This window comes from Natrix helvetica, assembly GCF_964273705.1.
Source record: "Natrix helvetica genome assembly, chromosome: 2".
Classification (NCBI taxonomy): Eukaryota; Metazoa; Chordata; class Lepidosauria; order Squamata; family Natricidae; genus Natrix; species Natrix helvetica.
The window spans coordinates 92,177,271-92,192,897 of NC_138552.1; the positions used below are offsets into that span (position 1 = coordinate 92,177,271).

At 44.1% G+C, this 15,627-nt stretch overlaps 1 protein-coding gene across 1 annotated transcript in view; it reads left to right on the forward strand.

The window, feature by feature from the left end:
- Positions 1 to 777: 777 nt before the first annotated feature.
- LOC309387366 (thioredoxin-like) overlaps positions 778 to 15,627 on the forward strand; it is a gene marked incomplete at both ends in the record, with an annotated part of 29,239 nt that continues 14,389 nt past the window's right edge. The window contains one exon of the mRNA XM_081943839.1: positions 778 to 822. Within this exon, the coding sequence (XP_081799965.1) occupies positions 778 to 822 (45 nt within the window). The remainder of the gene's footprint in view (positions 823 to 15,627) is intronic.

The following is a 15,627-nucleotide window of genomic DNA, read 5'->3' on the forward strand; positions in this document are numbered from 1 at the left end:
AGATACTGAACCTGCCAAAACCTGAGCCTTGATGGGCAAGATGGGGAAAAAACATCTTGTTGGCCGTGAGCCATTTTGGACAGGCCGGGGCATTGCTGTTTATTAAAATCTGAAACCTGCAACACAAGGCTAATATAACCAGCCTGCCAAAAAGGTATAAAGGATGACTGGTTGACATTAATCGCTCTTGGAGCCACAGGTGTGTCCCAAGCCGTAACACTGTGTGTTTGTGTGTACCTGATTCCTGCCAATTGCATGGACAAGTCCCTGCAATTTTCTCAGCAAGTCCCTGCAATTTTAAGGAGTGATTTGCCATTGTCAGCTTCCTCCTTGGGCTGAGAGTGAGTGGCAAGTTTAAAAGTCACCCAGCTGGCTTTATGCCCAAGGCAGGAGTAGAACTTAAGTTTCCTGGTTTCTATCTGGGTTCCTTTAACCGCTAAGCAGAGGTGGGTTGCTGCAGGTTCAGCCTGGTTCAGCTGAACCGGTAGTGGAATTCAGGCCTGCGTCTCAGATCCAGCAGTGACCCAGGCCTGCCACGCCCCCAAACCACTTCCCTCACTGCCTCTTGGGTGCCGCCATTTTGGATTTTAGTGACTGCGTGTGTGCAGTTCACTGTAAATTGTTCTGCGCATGCACAAAGAACAATTTACATTGAAGAGCACAAATGAGCAAAGCGAGCACACGCGGGTTGCAAATCGGCAGTAACACTGGCAGCAACCCAAGTATTGTACAACTATTAAAGCAGAAGTTAGTTTGTGTTATGAGTACAAATCCCATATGCCGGACAGCAAACCTGTTCAGCAAGTCTGGATCATCGTGCAGGCAAATTAGCACTCGTGAATGGAAGAAATGGTTATTATCAGCCAACGAAATGCCGTTGTTTGCCAATGCTCAAGAAACCTTTAGGGTAAAAAAATAAATGAAGGAACCTGTGGTGCAGATGGAGCCATCTCAGAAGCCGATCAATTATTGAGGGAAAAATAATGGAGTGGAACAGAGTCAGCAAGGCTACATTGAATACTTATAGTGGGGAGTGCATAGTGGTGGGTTCCAGATCCCGTTGCAATCGGTACAGTTGCAACGGAGCCCAACATCCTCCACATGAACACGTGTGGTGTGCGTGCACATGCGCGCAGTGCATGCATGTGTCTTACCTTCCAGCGACGCCTCCGCAGGCCTCTGCGATGCTCCAGCTGCTCGGTGGAGCATCACGCAGGCACTGTACGCGCCATGTGCGTGGGTGGAAGCACCGAAGACTTTAAAGGACAGGTAAGGAGTGTGGGCGGGCAGGTGGGCCCTCCAGAGCACCGTACCGAAACGGTATCCAGTGCTCCGGGCAGGCTCTGGTACACCTGTACCAGGGCTTACCGCCTGCAGCCCACCACTGGGAGTGCAGCACTCTTGGAAAGAGTTACAACAGGACAGAGCTCTGTAACTCAGGCAGCAGTAGAAAACGAAGCGTTTAGGATGGGGTGCATCTAACCCGTGCCTATGTAATGTCCTGAATTGTGCTATGCTGTCTGACCTGCTGCACAATGTTCAGTCGCTACCTTACAAGTAGTCTTCAACATATGACCACAATTGAGCCCAACACTTCTGTTGCTGATCAAGAGAGTTAAGTGAATTTTGCCCCATTTTACGACCTTTCTTACCACAGTTGTGAGGTGAATCACTGTGGTTCTCAAGTTAGCATTACGGTGGTTAAGTGAATCTGGCTTCCCTATTGACTGCTTTTCAGAAGGTTGCAAAAGGGTATCACATGACCCCAGGACACTGCAACCGTCATAAATATGAGTCAGTTGCTAAGCATCTGGATTTTGATCATGTGCCCAAGGGGCAGGGCTGCAGGGTTTGTGTGAAAAATGGTCGTAAGTTTCTTTTTTTCAGCACCATCACTTCAAAGAATCACTAAATGGATTGTAAATTGAGGACTACCTGTATGGAAGGTTGAGCACACAACCTGCTATAGCCAGAATCCAAAGGTATTCCCAAAGGTGGTGAGAAGTGAGAAGCAAAGCCTGGGTTTTCAAATGCTCTGGTCCAGAAGAAAGGAGAGGCCTGCGGCAGCAATGTAAGTGAACCAGCTAGCAGCTGGAAATGGTCTGTGATAATGAGAAAAAGGTGTGGGGAGAAAATGTACTCAAGAGGGGAGCAAAATGGAGCTGAAGAAAGGAGCCTGCAGCTCGATGTGGAAAAATGTGGTCAGTGGAGAAGATAATTGGCGTCTAGGCTGACCAGCTACAAAAATCAACAGAAAGGATTGGGGAAGCCTTTGTGGTAAATTGGGAAGTTAGAATGAATGAGAAAAGGGAGAGGCTGCATAAGTGGAAGAGAAAGGAATGGGTGGACTTTGGAGTGAGAAAACATGAACATTCTGTGTGTGTGTATTTGTGAGCTGATAATCTTGAAAAAATGCAGAAAAATAGTGTGTGTTGAAGTTTGGATTTTGCCAGTTTTACATAGATTTGGAAGTGAAGGGATGCTTATTAACAGCAAATGTTTGTTAAATATGCAATTGCTTCATTTGGTCAATTAATTTATGTGTTACTGATATTTTCATGTGGTATTGCTCCAAATGGCTCTGAGTGGTAATCATTTGTCTCCCTTTGTAATGTAGATAACTACATATTTGAGGTATCTGTATCACTGTACAAATGATATAAATTGATACAAATGATGTAAACAATCTCAGTTGTCCAGACTTCTTAAAAACAATGAGAGTTTATTGCTGATAATAATATCCGAATAAAAATTTTATCTGTGGCATTTAAAGTCTGAGAAATGTGTTTTTATTAAAGTTTACTTATTTTTTACTGGATTCCAAATCTCTGGCAAGAAAATAGCATATTTTAGCATCACCTATTGTTCTGAAGTGGATGTGTTGTGATGGGCCACACCCAACAAGGCGGTCATTTTGTGAAGGCCCCGATGGTACTCAAAATCCGTGATATTCAAATTGTTAAAAGCCCTTTATGGCCTAAAAATATTAACAATATTGTCTCCAATAGTCTCACAACTTTTAAAAACTGAGAAAACAAAAGCTTAAAAAACAAGCTGCCCAGAGTCACCTTATAAGGGAGATGGGTAAAAAAATGTACCATAATAAATAATAAATTTCACTTTCTAGTCTTTTTATCAGGCAGATGTAAATTACATGGCAGTAAGCAAACGTGAGTTAAAATTCAAAGGATCATCAGAAAAAATATCAGGTGTACATACAGGTAGTCTCCGATTTACATCAGTTCATTTAAACTGTTCAAAATTACAACGGCACTGTTTAAAATGTTCAAAGTTACAACGGCACTGAAAAAAAATAACTTATGACCATTTTTCACAGTTATGACCGATGCAACATCCCCATGGTCGTGTGATGAAAATACAGGCGCTTGGCAACTAATGCCTATTTATGACCGTTACAGTGTCCCAGGGTCATGTGACCCCCTTTTGCGACCTTCTGACAAGCAAAGACAATGGGGAAGCCAGATTCATTTAACAACCATGTTACTAACAGCTGCAGTGATTCCCTTAACAAATATGGCAGGAAAGGTGGTAACATGGGGCAAAACTCACTTAACAAATGTCTGGGCTTGCAATAGAAATTCTGAGCTCAGTTGAGGTGGGAAGTTAATGGCTACCTGTATTATGATCTTGGCTGAACAGCTTGTTCAAATTAGTTGATATGGAGCCTGTTTTTATTTCTTCCATCCCTCGTTGCACACATCCACATAATGGCCTGCAGGGTACAGCTTTTCTTTTTTTTTAAAAGCGTTGCTTCAAATTTAAAACATTATCTTGAGGCATTTGCTTGTGACTGCTATAGTAAGACGGCTATTCTTCCAAATTTTGCTTCTCCAACAATAGAGAATTCATTGCAGAAAACATGGAACAGGATACAATTTCTCTCTTTCTAACTCTAACATCGAAGGTATGAAAAGCTGTCCATGATGCAGCAAATGTCTCTCAAATGTGGCCAGAATGTGAATGAATTTATATTACAAGAGTGAAGTGCCCCATGAAATATTCCAAAATGATTTTGTTTCATGGGGCTAAACTTCATAGTCTGATTTGGAGCATTGGGGAAACCAGCACAACTTACAGCTTCCTGTCACCTTTTCTTAGAAATTCTCCTGGTATGTGTGGCTACTGTAAAGTATTTGTCTGCAAGGGCTCTTCCTTCCATAATGAAACTAATGCCCTAACTCAGGGGTCTCCAAAGTTGGCAACTTTTAAGACTTGTGGACTTCAACTCCCAGAATTCCTCAGCCAGCCATGGTGTCTTAAAGTTTCCAGGTTTGGAGATCTCTGCATAGTCCATAGCAAATTTCTATAGAAAAACTCTTATCTACTTATCCGCAAATGGAAAACAGGAAGCAGTCTTCAATAACTATGTTTGCGAGCAGACAGCCAGAATCGCCTCTAAGTGCCAGATCCATCCTCCAATTTAACCCAAGCAAATTGGAAACAAGTGCCCAACCAGCCTCTTTCTCTGAATTGTGCTGCTTCTCCCCCCTTCCTTCCCCCCACCCTCTCATAACAGTGCAAGAAATGGAGCCAGACCCATCTTGAGAAAAGCACTCACATTCAGACTAATAAACTTAATGTGGCAATCACAGCCCTCAGAACAGCTGCATCAAGCTAAATAGTGCGGCCGGGGGGGGGGGGGGGGGACGACAGGCCATTGTGGTGCTGAACTCAAAACACATGCCATATAAGCACATTTTGATTTTAGCGTGGAACATTCCAAAATTGAAACCTGCCTGAATTCCTCTGCCACGGGCAAAGTGATTGAATCCAACAATCACTGGGGGAACGGGGTGGGGGGGAATACCAGGACATGCTTCCATTCCATGCAAACTCTAGTTTTCCTGTGGGAACGGCTAGAAAGCAAACTGGAAGAAACTCAGTTAAGATTGCTTAGTGGATTAGAGTGATGAACCGAAAAATCAACAAGGGGTCTCAAAAACTGCAAAATAAATTGGGGAGAAAGAGACAGAATTATATCATGGAAAATCTGGCTGAATTGTACTGTAAGGTTCCAGCAGTTTCCCCGAGCCACTGAAATGCCAAAGAGAGTGAGACTCCAGACGAGGCTTGAAAATATATCAGCTTTTATTTATGGCCATAGCAAAAGCTGGGTGACAAAACTATATCCAAAACAAACAAACAAATGCATGTAAGGAATAGCCACACCCTGCAAGAGTGGCTCGGAGTATTATATACATTTTAGGCAAAGTTAATCCAATCAGAGACAAAGATTCATTACCAGCGTGATCTCTAAAGCGTTCTTTTGTTCCAGCTCCTGTCTCTGTCTACCTTATCTATGGAGTATTCCTATAGCCTTGTGTAGGGGGTGGCAGCCCCCCTTTGCCAAGTTGTTTTTTCGGCAGAATGCTTTAAGGATTTATGAGCCAGGAAAACTTCTTAGTTTGGTTCCTTTATCTATGCGGCCTGCTACTCCCGTGTAACAATTTCTTCTACTAGCTTTCGAGAATGTGCCTAGCTTTGAAGCCAAGAATAGAAGCGAGAGGCAGCAGTGAGATAACATTTGCAGTCCAGTATTAGGGTTACAATTTGCTAGGCTAGAAAACAACTAATTTCTGACAGTATACAATAATATAAACAGAAGCCAATATTGATTCGTATTGATTCATATACTCCTTCAGTACGATCAGACTGCAGGGACCCCAGATATGAGGCGGGGAAGATCCATACGGACAATAACTTACTCCAATAACTTATTTATATGCTGCAGGCCTGTAATATAATCAGAGCCACATTTAAAATAACAAATGGGAAGGGAAAGCTGATAATTATCAAAGAAGCAGGAGGCACAGGGAAATAAATAACCTTTTCCTGCCTCATTATAGATGGAAGGAAAATCCCTTTTTTGAAGCTGCTGTAGCATTTGGCTCTCATTTTAGTCTGTAAGGAAAATTCTGGTTTCCTGTGAGTCCTGTAAAGTTCCACCATATCCAGCCAACAATAATACCACTTGACCTGACATCAATGCTTTTGAAAACTCATAAACATACAAAGCAAGATGGTATTCTTAGATAGTTTTTCTTAGATACTTGCCCTAACTACAGTGTTTTCCACCAAGGTCCTCTGTTCTGGTAGGAACAGAGGTTTAATCCTATTGGTCGAAGGGTCTGACAGCTCCCTTTGCTTTATTGTTCTCACTTGTTGTACTTAATAAAGAGCTGTTGTTATCGTTAAGGCTGTGTGTGCCTATCCATTACCCAATCTAACACTGGCGACGAAGGTGGGATTGGAAGGCAACTAGCGAACCAAAAAGATCATAGCAATCCAGCAAGTACATCCAGCCTGGAGCTCAGCGTGGCTTCGAGCAGCCATTTTTGAGCGGCAAACTCAAAATGCCCTCAGAACACAAAATGGACATGCACGCCCCACCGACTCCGTATGACCCAGTCACCGAGCACTGGGACTCGTACATACTACGATTTGACTGCTTCCTCGAGGCAAACAACCTCATGGGCCTTTCTGAAGGCCACAAGAAGAACATGTTCTTCGGATACTGTGGCCGGGAAATGTTCGAGACGGCGAAAGACCTCTCTGAGCCGACACAGCTACAATCAGTCGCCTGGTCCATGCTTCAGCAGACGCTAAGGACCCACTATGCTTGTTCACCGGCATAAGTTTAACATCAGGAACCAGAAAGAGGGCGAGTCGATTAATGAGTACGTTGCGGTGCTTCGCAAGGCCACAGCATACTGCAAATTCCGAGACCTGGACGAGCTGATTCTGGACCGCATAATTTGCGGCGTGCAGGACATTAACCTACAGAGGAGGTTACTCACTAAATCTAACCTCACTCTGCAGATTGCCTTGGACAAGGCCAGGGCGTCCGAATCAGGCATCAAATCTACTGAGTCTCTGCAGTGCCAAAGCACTCTACAAGACGCGCGAAAGAGTACACGCATAAATCGCGAGGCTGCAGAGCCCGAGAGCTCAGAGGGCGAGGAAGATGACAGCTGCTGTATGTGCAGTAGCCACGCCCAGCCAGTGCGCAAATTAAAACCGTGCCTCCCGCCTTGCGCTAGATGCGGAGGAGACCATGCCAGATCGGCTTGCCGTTTCTGCAACGCAACCTGCCAGCTCTGCGAGCAAAAGGGGCACATCGCCAAGGTGTGCAGGAGCAAATTCCCTGTCACTACCTGGCAGCCTAGAAGCACACCAAACTGCCCACAGAGGCCCACCAAGGAGCCTGGCAGAAGCCACCACAATGCTCAAAAAGCGACAATAGAGTCACCTACCATACGTCAATTGGTCAAGTCTGCACCAGGCAGCCAAAAAAGCTGAAGGTCACAGTCCTCATCGAGGACTCTCCATGCGAGATTGAGATCGACACCGGGTCATCACTGACCATCATACCGTTGTCTACCCTAATGCAAGCTATCCCTAGCCTACAGAAGCAGTATCTATGCATCCCTGACATCCGCCTATGAGATTATCAGGGAAATCAGGTCCCCATCGTGTGCCAAGACACCTTCCAGGTGAAGTTCAAGCATTTCAGCAGGAAACTCCCAGTGACAGTGGTCAGTGGTAACCTGCAGAGTCTCCTAGGGCTAGATTGGTTCCAAGCCCTGGGCCTAGAAGTGACCGGTATCAATGCCTTGAAAGACAACGGCACTGAAGCCATCTTTAAGGAATTCGAGGACGTCTTCGGCACCGGTCTGGGTAAGTATGTGGGGACTCCAATTTCCTTTAGTTTGGACCCCAACATAGCCCCAGTAAGGCTAAAACCCAGGAGAATACCTTTTGTTCTCTGGCCCAAAATTGACAGGGAAATTGACAAGGTCGTAGGCCAGGGAATCTAGAGCTGGTCAATCACGCACGCTGGGAGACCCCTATAGTGACACCTGTCAAATCTGATGGGTCTGTCTGCATCTGCGCGGACTACAAGTGCACAATAAATAAAGCGCTACAACAAAGCGCCTACCTTGTACCCATTGTACAGCACCTACTTCATTCACTAGGCCCTAGAAATTTTTTTGCAAAATTGGACATGGCACAGGCATAACAACAATTGCCTATAGATGGCACTCAGGCAGAGGCCCAAACCATTGTGACCCACAGGGGCGCTTTCAAATGTCACCGCCTGCAATTCGGCGTTAGTATCGCCCCTGGACTGTTCCAAAGCATCATGGAATGGCTTTTGCAGGGGATTCCAGGAGTCATCCCCTATTTCAACAACATCTTGGTATCAGCTGAAAATGAGGCACAACTTTTTAAACGTGTACGAACAGTTTTGGCTCGAATTAGAGACAAAGGCCTCCATCTTTTAAAAGAGAAATGCCAAATTAACGTGCCAAGAGTTGAATTCTTAGGGTACTTAATCAATGGCTGTGGCATTCAACCAACCACACAAAAAATTAAAGCAATTCAAGACGCCACCACACCTCGCAATCAAACCGAGTTGCAGGCGTTCCTCGGGCTCCTTAATTTCTACAGCGTCTTTCTTAAACAGAAAGCCACTGTTGCTGAGTCCTTACACCATCTCCTGGCTAAAAACACGAAGAGGTCCTGGGGCAGAGCCTAGGCTGCTGCATTTGCTGTGGTAAAAGGACTCCTGTCGGCAGACTTTTCTGGTACAATACAGGCAGACCCTGCCGTTGGTGCTGACCTGCAACGCTTTCCCATTCGGCGTTGGCGCCGTCCTCAGCAACCGCATGCCCAACGGAACCGAAGCCCCTATTGCATTTTACTCCAGGACCTTGTCTGCCGCAGAGCGGAACTACAGCCAGCTGGACCATGAGGCTTTGGCTGCAGTGGCCAGAGTAAAGTGGTTCCATGAGTACTATATGGCCGTGACTTCGAACTGGTTATGGACCACAAGCCGTTGTTGAGCTTACTGGCTGGGGACCGACCTACCCCAGTGTCATTATCACCTCGCATGACCAAATGGACCATCTTCCTAGCTGCCTACTTCTACCGTCTCATCCACTGACCAGGCTCCACTTTGGGGCACGCTGATGCTCTCAGCCGCTGCCCACTGCCTGAACTTCTCGCTGTAGGCCATCCTGGAATTGTCAGGATGAAGTCTTTGGATAGGAGTTACGTGTAGTGGCCTAACATGGACAGAGAGATTGAAGAATGGGTGGCTACCTGCACACTGTGCCAGGAGTCCAGACCAGCTCCCCCAGAGGTGCCCGCTAAGGAGTGCAAGCAACCTCAAACACCATGGTCTAGGGTGCACATTGACTTTGCCGGCCCAGTTCACGGCCAGACATTTCTCATAGTTGTGGACGCCTACTCGAAATGGTTAGAGGTGGTCCTGATGACCTCCACTACAGCAGAAGCAGTCATCAAGGTGCTATGGAGACTTTTCTCCACACATGGCCTGCCCGACGTCTTGATCTCGGACAACGGACCCCAATTTACAGCCATGCAATTTGCGACCTTCCTAGCAGCTCACGGAATCAGGCATGCCCTGGTCACACCATTCCATCTGGCCTCCAATGATCAGGTGGAGAGAATGGTGAGATCTGCAAAAGAGGCCCTCTGTAGGATGGGCCCGGGAGATTGGCAAACATGGGTTGACCACTATTTGCTAATTCAGCACATCACACCCAGTGCCACTACAGGGAGAAGCCCCTCCAAGCTTCTCATGGGTCGCCGGCTAAAGTCCTACTTAGACCGGCTGCACCCCAATTATACTGCCTCATCGCCCCCAGATTCCATAAGCAAGATTCAGACATTTAGCATAGGGGATTCGGTATATGCCCACAACTACACCGTGGGAACTCTGTGGATTGCTGCCACAGTGATAGGCATCACCGGCCCTCGCTCTTACCTCCTGGAGCTCGAGGACGGTAAGAATTGGAGAAGGCATATTGACCAACTCCGTGGCCGTCTCTCCAACTCCACTCTTAGACAACCAGAGGTAACTCCTGCATGAGTTAGCCAAAGCCCTATCCAAATGGAGCAAACACTCACTCCTTCCACGGCCAGCTCAAGCCCGAGGGTACCGGGAAACTTATCTGGTTACGTTGCAGGCCCGCAGCGAGCTCTGAGAGAACCAGCTCTAGAAGCTCCAGCCGCAGCCTGTGAAAGGTTCCAGGAGCTTCCACCAAGTGGAACTGCGGAGCAAACAGGTCTGTCCAAGGAAGCCCCTCCTACTGAACTGTGCAGGTCAGGCAGAGCTACCCAAAAGCCCGTCTACCTGCGTGACTACGTAACAAGTAGGATTGTTCCATCCAAGAGGGGAGGGGTGTTAGCTACTTGCCCTAACTACAGTGGTTCCCACCAAGGTCCTCTGTTCCGGCGGGAACAGAGGTTTAATCCTATTGGTCGAAGGGTCTGACAGCTTCCTATAAAGAGCTGCTGTCAGACTGAACCTTTGCTGGATTGTTCTCACTTGTTGTACTTAATAAAGAGCTGTTGTTACCGTTAAGCCTGTGTGTGCCTATCCATTACCCAATCTAACAGTTTTCATACTGAATTGCAATCTGATTGCAAATTGTATTTTCCCAATCCTATTTGTATGCCATGAAGAGGGTATAATGGTTAAGGCACCGGGCCAAAAACTGGGAGATGGTAAGTTCTAGTCCTGCTTGGGCAGGAAGCCAGCTGGGTGATCTTGGGCCAATCCCTCCCGCTCAGCCCTAGGAAGGAAACAAGGGCAAATCATTTCTAAAAATCTGCCAAAAAACCTGTTGGGACAAGTCCAAGCCGTTACCAGCAGTCAGCATTGATTCAAAGGAGCGTGCACATATATGCACATGACTCTGGAGTGCACTTTCAAGACTGAAAAGTTGACTAGCTGACTATATTTATTTATACAATTTGTATAAATAGCTGCCCATCTCAAACCAGTGACGCCGGGCAATGCACAATCATCAAAACAATTCAAACAGTTAAAAAAAATACAAAAATTGATATAAATAGGCAAACAATATTATAATCCACCACATTCATTTTAAATTTGTATTATTTCAGTAACTTTCAGCATTACGTCACCAGGAACTAGCATCATGTGGATTATACACACTAAAAACAACGCCTGTAGTCTGTCCACTCAGAACTGAACTTGTAAACTTTTTATCTTTCTATTTAATTGGTTTCTAGGCCTTCTGGCTTGCAAAATATGAAGATATGTGATAATATGTGATAAAGAATGCTTCAGATCTAGATCACGATTGTTTAGGACAAATTAATTGCAAAAAATTATACATTTCTTCTCTGTGCCATTTGGTATGATTTCTCTGGTCATAGCTTCCAAACCTAATGGGAAGGGAGAAAGGAAGTCAGCCTTTCCAGTGACATGTTGACTCAGATGGAATTGAAATGTGGATATTAAAAAAAAAACAAAAAAAAACAGCTATGCTACTTTTGTATAATCATCCATTGACACTTGAATTAAAAGGAAACACCTTTCAAAGGAACTACCAATTTGCAGAAGCAATTATCTTTTAGCCTGGGCTTTAAATGAAATGGAAGAGTCAGTTTATCTCCTAAATCTCCTCCCTTTCAGAATATTATCTCTCAATCTCAGTAAAATTAGGCTTCAGTTCTGAGCCAGATTACACAGCCAGGCAAACTCCCATGATCTAGCTTTTCTGATCTTTCAGAATCCATGAAAGAGAAGCCATGACTGAATTCTAATACAGAAACACTTATTACTCTATTTCAGAGGCAAATAAAAATAAAAAGTAGTAGCCAAAACAAAAAAATTAAATGCAAAACATGGAAGGAATCACAACTATCTTGTATCTAGTACCATTACTATATCTGTTCAATTTACTGTTGCTTCCCATACCTTTTTATCTTTGCAAATCCTACTTTTGAACTTTAATCATATCCAAGTCAGTTGTGCTTTTAGATTTAGTCCATATGAAAAGGCCGCTGCTTAACTTGCATTGCTGAAAGACAGCCCGTATCAATTCATTTTCAGCTTCTCTATCTAGTGCTTAGCTGCCTCAAAAGTGTCGACATGCAAGAAAACAGGTATTTAAAATCCTAACTTGTTATTAGGCGTGATACTTGTTGCTTTAGATGAATACACTTCTGGCTAACCTGCCTGGTGAAAATTAAAATCTCTTACCTGAGTATGCAGGTATACTTGACAGATGGGCAAGGTTATCAGGGAATTCACCTAAGGGGCATCTCAAATGAACAGAAAACCAAGTATCTGGAGGAAACAGACAGTTTTCCGGAGCAGCCGCAGCAAAAGCTGTTGCTAGACTGATGGGAGTTTATTGGGTTTTATATTTGGGATTTACCTCTATAAGCCACCCAGACTCACTGTGAATGAGTTGCACAGACATGTGCATTTATAAATTAATGTATAACATAATAAATTAATAAATATGGAACATACACTTAATTTTAAAGATAGACTTGCATCTGAACTATTTGTATTTAACATTTATTAGTCTTTGCATTTGCTAAAATAGGCTTCCAGATGATGTCTAACAGTGGTGGGATTCCATTTTTTTTACTACCGGTTCTGTGGGCGTGGCTTGGTGGGCGTGGCTTGGTGGGTGTGGCAGGGGAAGGATACTGTAAAATCTCCATTCCTTCCCCACTCCAGGGGAAGAATACTGCAAAATCCCTATTTCTTCCCGATCAGTTGGGACGCGGAAGGCAGAGAATAGATGGGGGCGGGGCCAGTTAAAGGTGGTATTTACTGGTTCTCCGAACTACTCAAAATTTCTGCTACCAGTTCTCCAGAACTGGTCAGAACCTGCTAATACCACCTCTGATGTCTAATGGCAAACTAGACATCCCCAAAGAAGTGAGTTTGGCTTTGCACCAGAATTCGGCATCCAGATGATGAGTTCTGGTAACAGGACTCTCTCTGGACAAGGAGACACTGACATCTGGGCAGTTGTTTCTTGCGAGGAGACTGCAGGAATCATATTTTTGTGAGGCAAACGCTTGGGAGTCGAATCACGCTCACAAATGCAATGCCATATGTAACAGACATAAGTCTCACTATCTTGATCACTATGAATTTATTTATTTATTTCTTAGATTTTTAAACCGCCCCTTCTCCCAAAAAGGGACTTTTATACAGTAATAGACAGATTCAGGTGACAAAGTGAAATAGTTGGCACTAACAATAAAATGAATATTTCTGTGGAAATTAAAAGTGTTCACTCATTAGACGGCAGATAAAAGGAAAGGCTCTTCACATTGTTCAGGAAATATTAATCGATAGTTATTTGTGTGTCAAAATTTCATGTCAGAACCTTAGTTATGAGCAAGCAACTTACTGGGATATTCTGCTCAGTCATCTGACAGCAAATCTCTTTCTGTGATTTGTTTATCACAGTTTCAAAGAAGCCAGGAATCAAACAGGAAAATTCATGGTTTCTCATTAAGACTGAAGAGAGTCAAGTAAAGAAACTAGCGTAGCCTAAGTTGGCAGGGAGAGCCACATGAGGTAACTGAGAGGCATGCACAATTGCAGTGCTTTTCCAGAGTAAACCAGGATTTGTAGATATTTTTTGTTGTACAGGTAGTCCTCAACTTACAACTTTGTTCCAGCACTTGTCATGACATTTGCAACCCAGATACAATAGTCCTGTATTAACATTTATACTAATAATTCCAGAAAACAATCAGATTCTGAGAGTTTGGTTGTCCCATATGGCTCATAATGAATCAACTATAAGGCTGGACTTTTTATATAAGAAGTAATTGGAAACAAAGGATAATATGCTCTTTCAAATAGATTTCCAAAGGGAAGAAAAACAACTATCAAGACAATGGGTACTGAAATATAAGGACCCCTTTGCACTATATTTATCAAAAACAGGCCAATTGTGTTTTTTTTAATTTTTGGTTAAGGTTCATTTTTCACACATATCACATTTAAATGGGTATTTAAAGTAATCAGTCAGTATGTATAAGTCATGTGTGAAATAGAAATGCATCTAAAAAGATAAAGGTTCCCCTCGCACTTGCCTGCTAGTAGTTCCCAACTCTAGGGGGCGGTGCTCCTCTCCATTTCAAAGCAACGCTGTCCAAAGATGTCTCCATGGTCATGTGGCTGGCATGACTAAACATCAAAGGTGCACGGAATGCTGTTACCTTCCCACCAAAGGTGGTTCCTATTTTTCTACTTGCATTTTTACATGCTTTCAAATTGCTAAGTTGGCAGAATCTGGGACAAGTAATGGGAATTCATTCCGTTACACAGCACTAGGGATTCGAACCGCTGAACTGCCAATCTTTCTGATCAACAAGCTCAGCGTCTTAGCCACTGAGCCACCGCATGCCAGAAATGCATATGCTTTACATAAAATATCTGTGCCTTTTAGCCTAGCTCTGGATCTGTGCCTGACCCAGCTAAGGTGGAAATAAAGGTTGAGGAAAGCCACTGGAAAAAAGTCAACTCCATATCTGAGCACTAATGATGGTCCAGACTCTCCTTATCTGTAATTCTTTCAAGTTGAATTCTTTATTGTTTCCATACCAGTATCTATAGACAGAATCTTGCCAAACTGAAGCATTCTACTATGTGCATCTTCCATACACTCTGAGACCATTAGAGATGGTCTCTCTCCACCCTCTTTCTCTCACACAAAATATCCGGAGTGAATTTCTCTTATTCCTCTGGAATGCACCACCCTTCGTCTTGGGAATCCAGTCTACTATAGACCATGAACTTTATCTGAGAATATGAGGATAGGGTTCTTGCAAAGCTTTAGCTATGGATTTCAGGTTCCTCCTCATAGGCATGTAGTTTGGCAAGCTCCACAGCTACCTGAATATTGAAAGGATCATAAATGACATACTTTACTATGTCATAATACCATGGTGTCAACCTGACCTTATTTGAATCATTCTGAGATGAATACTAGTGAGACAAGAAAAGAGGTATTAAGTGTGTTTTTGGAGAGGCACTCACAATGTTGCCAAAAATCCACAATGAGGCAAGTATTTTAATATAGATTACTATAGATTCAGTTTGGTACTGGGTAGAAATCTAAGCTCATCAATACTTGAAGAGATTTTCTAACTTGGGTGCATATTTCTGAAGCTATGAGTTGATAGATGATGATTTTGACTCGCACCAATTTACAGAGAAGACTCAAATTCTCAGATAAACTGAGGAAAGCTATTAAATTGAGATGGCTACACACCTTACTCTAGGGCAGTGCTTCTCAATTATTTTCTGTCATGCCCCCCCTAGGAAGAAGAAAACATTTCGCGCCCCCCCCCCGCGCAACTGTAAATAGTATAATTTGTCTATAAAATTGTTATAAGTACACCTCTGCATAACATAGCACACCGGTCTTTCCTCGTCTCCCACCGTAGTCACATGCTTTCTTTCCTCTTTCCCTCTTACTTGTCTATCCTTCCTTCCACCCTCCCTTCCTCCTTCCCTTCCTTCCTGCCTCCCTTCCAGTTCCCTCCTTCCTCTTTCCCCCTGCCTGCCTGCCTTCTTTCCCTCCTGCTTATCTATGCTTCCTTCCTTCCTTGCACCTCCCTCCCTTCTGCCTGCCTGCCTTCTTTCCTCTTTCCCTATCCTCCTATCCTTCCTTTCTCCCTCCCTCCTTCCCTGCCTCCCTTCCAGTTCCATTCTTCCCTCCTTCCTTCTGCCTCCTTCCTGCCTGCTTGCCTTCTTTCCTCTTTCCCTCTTACTTGTCTATCCTT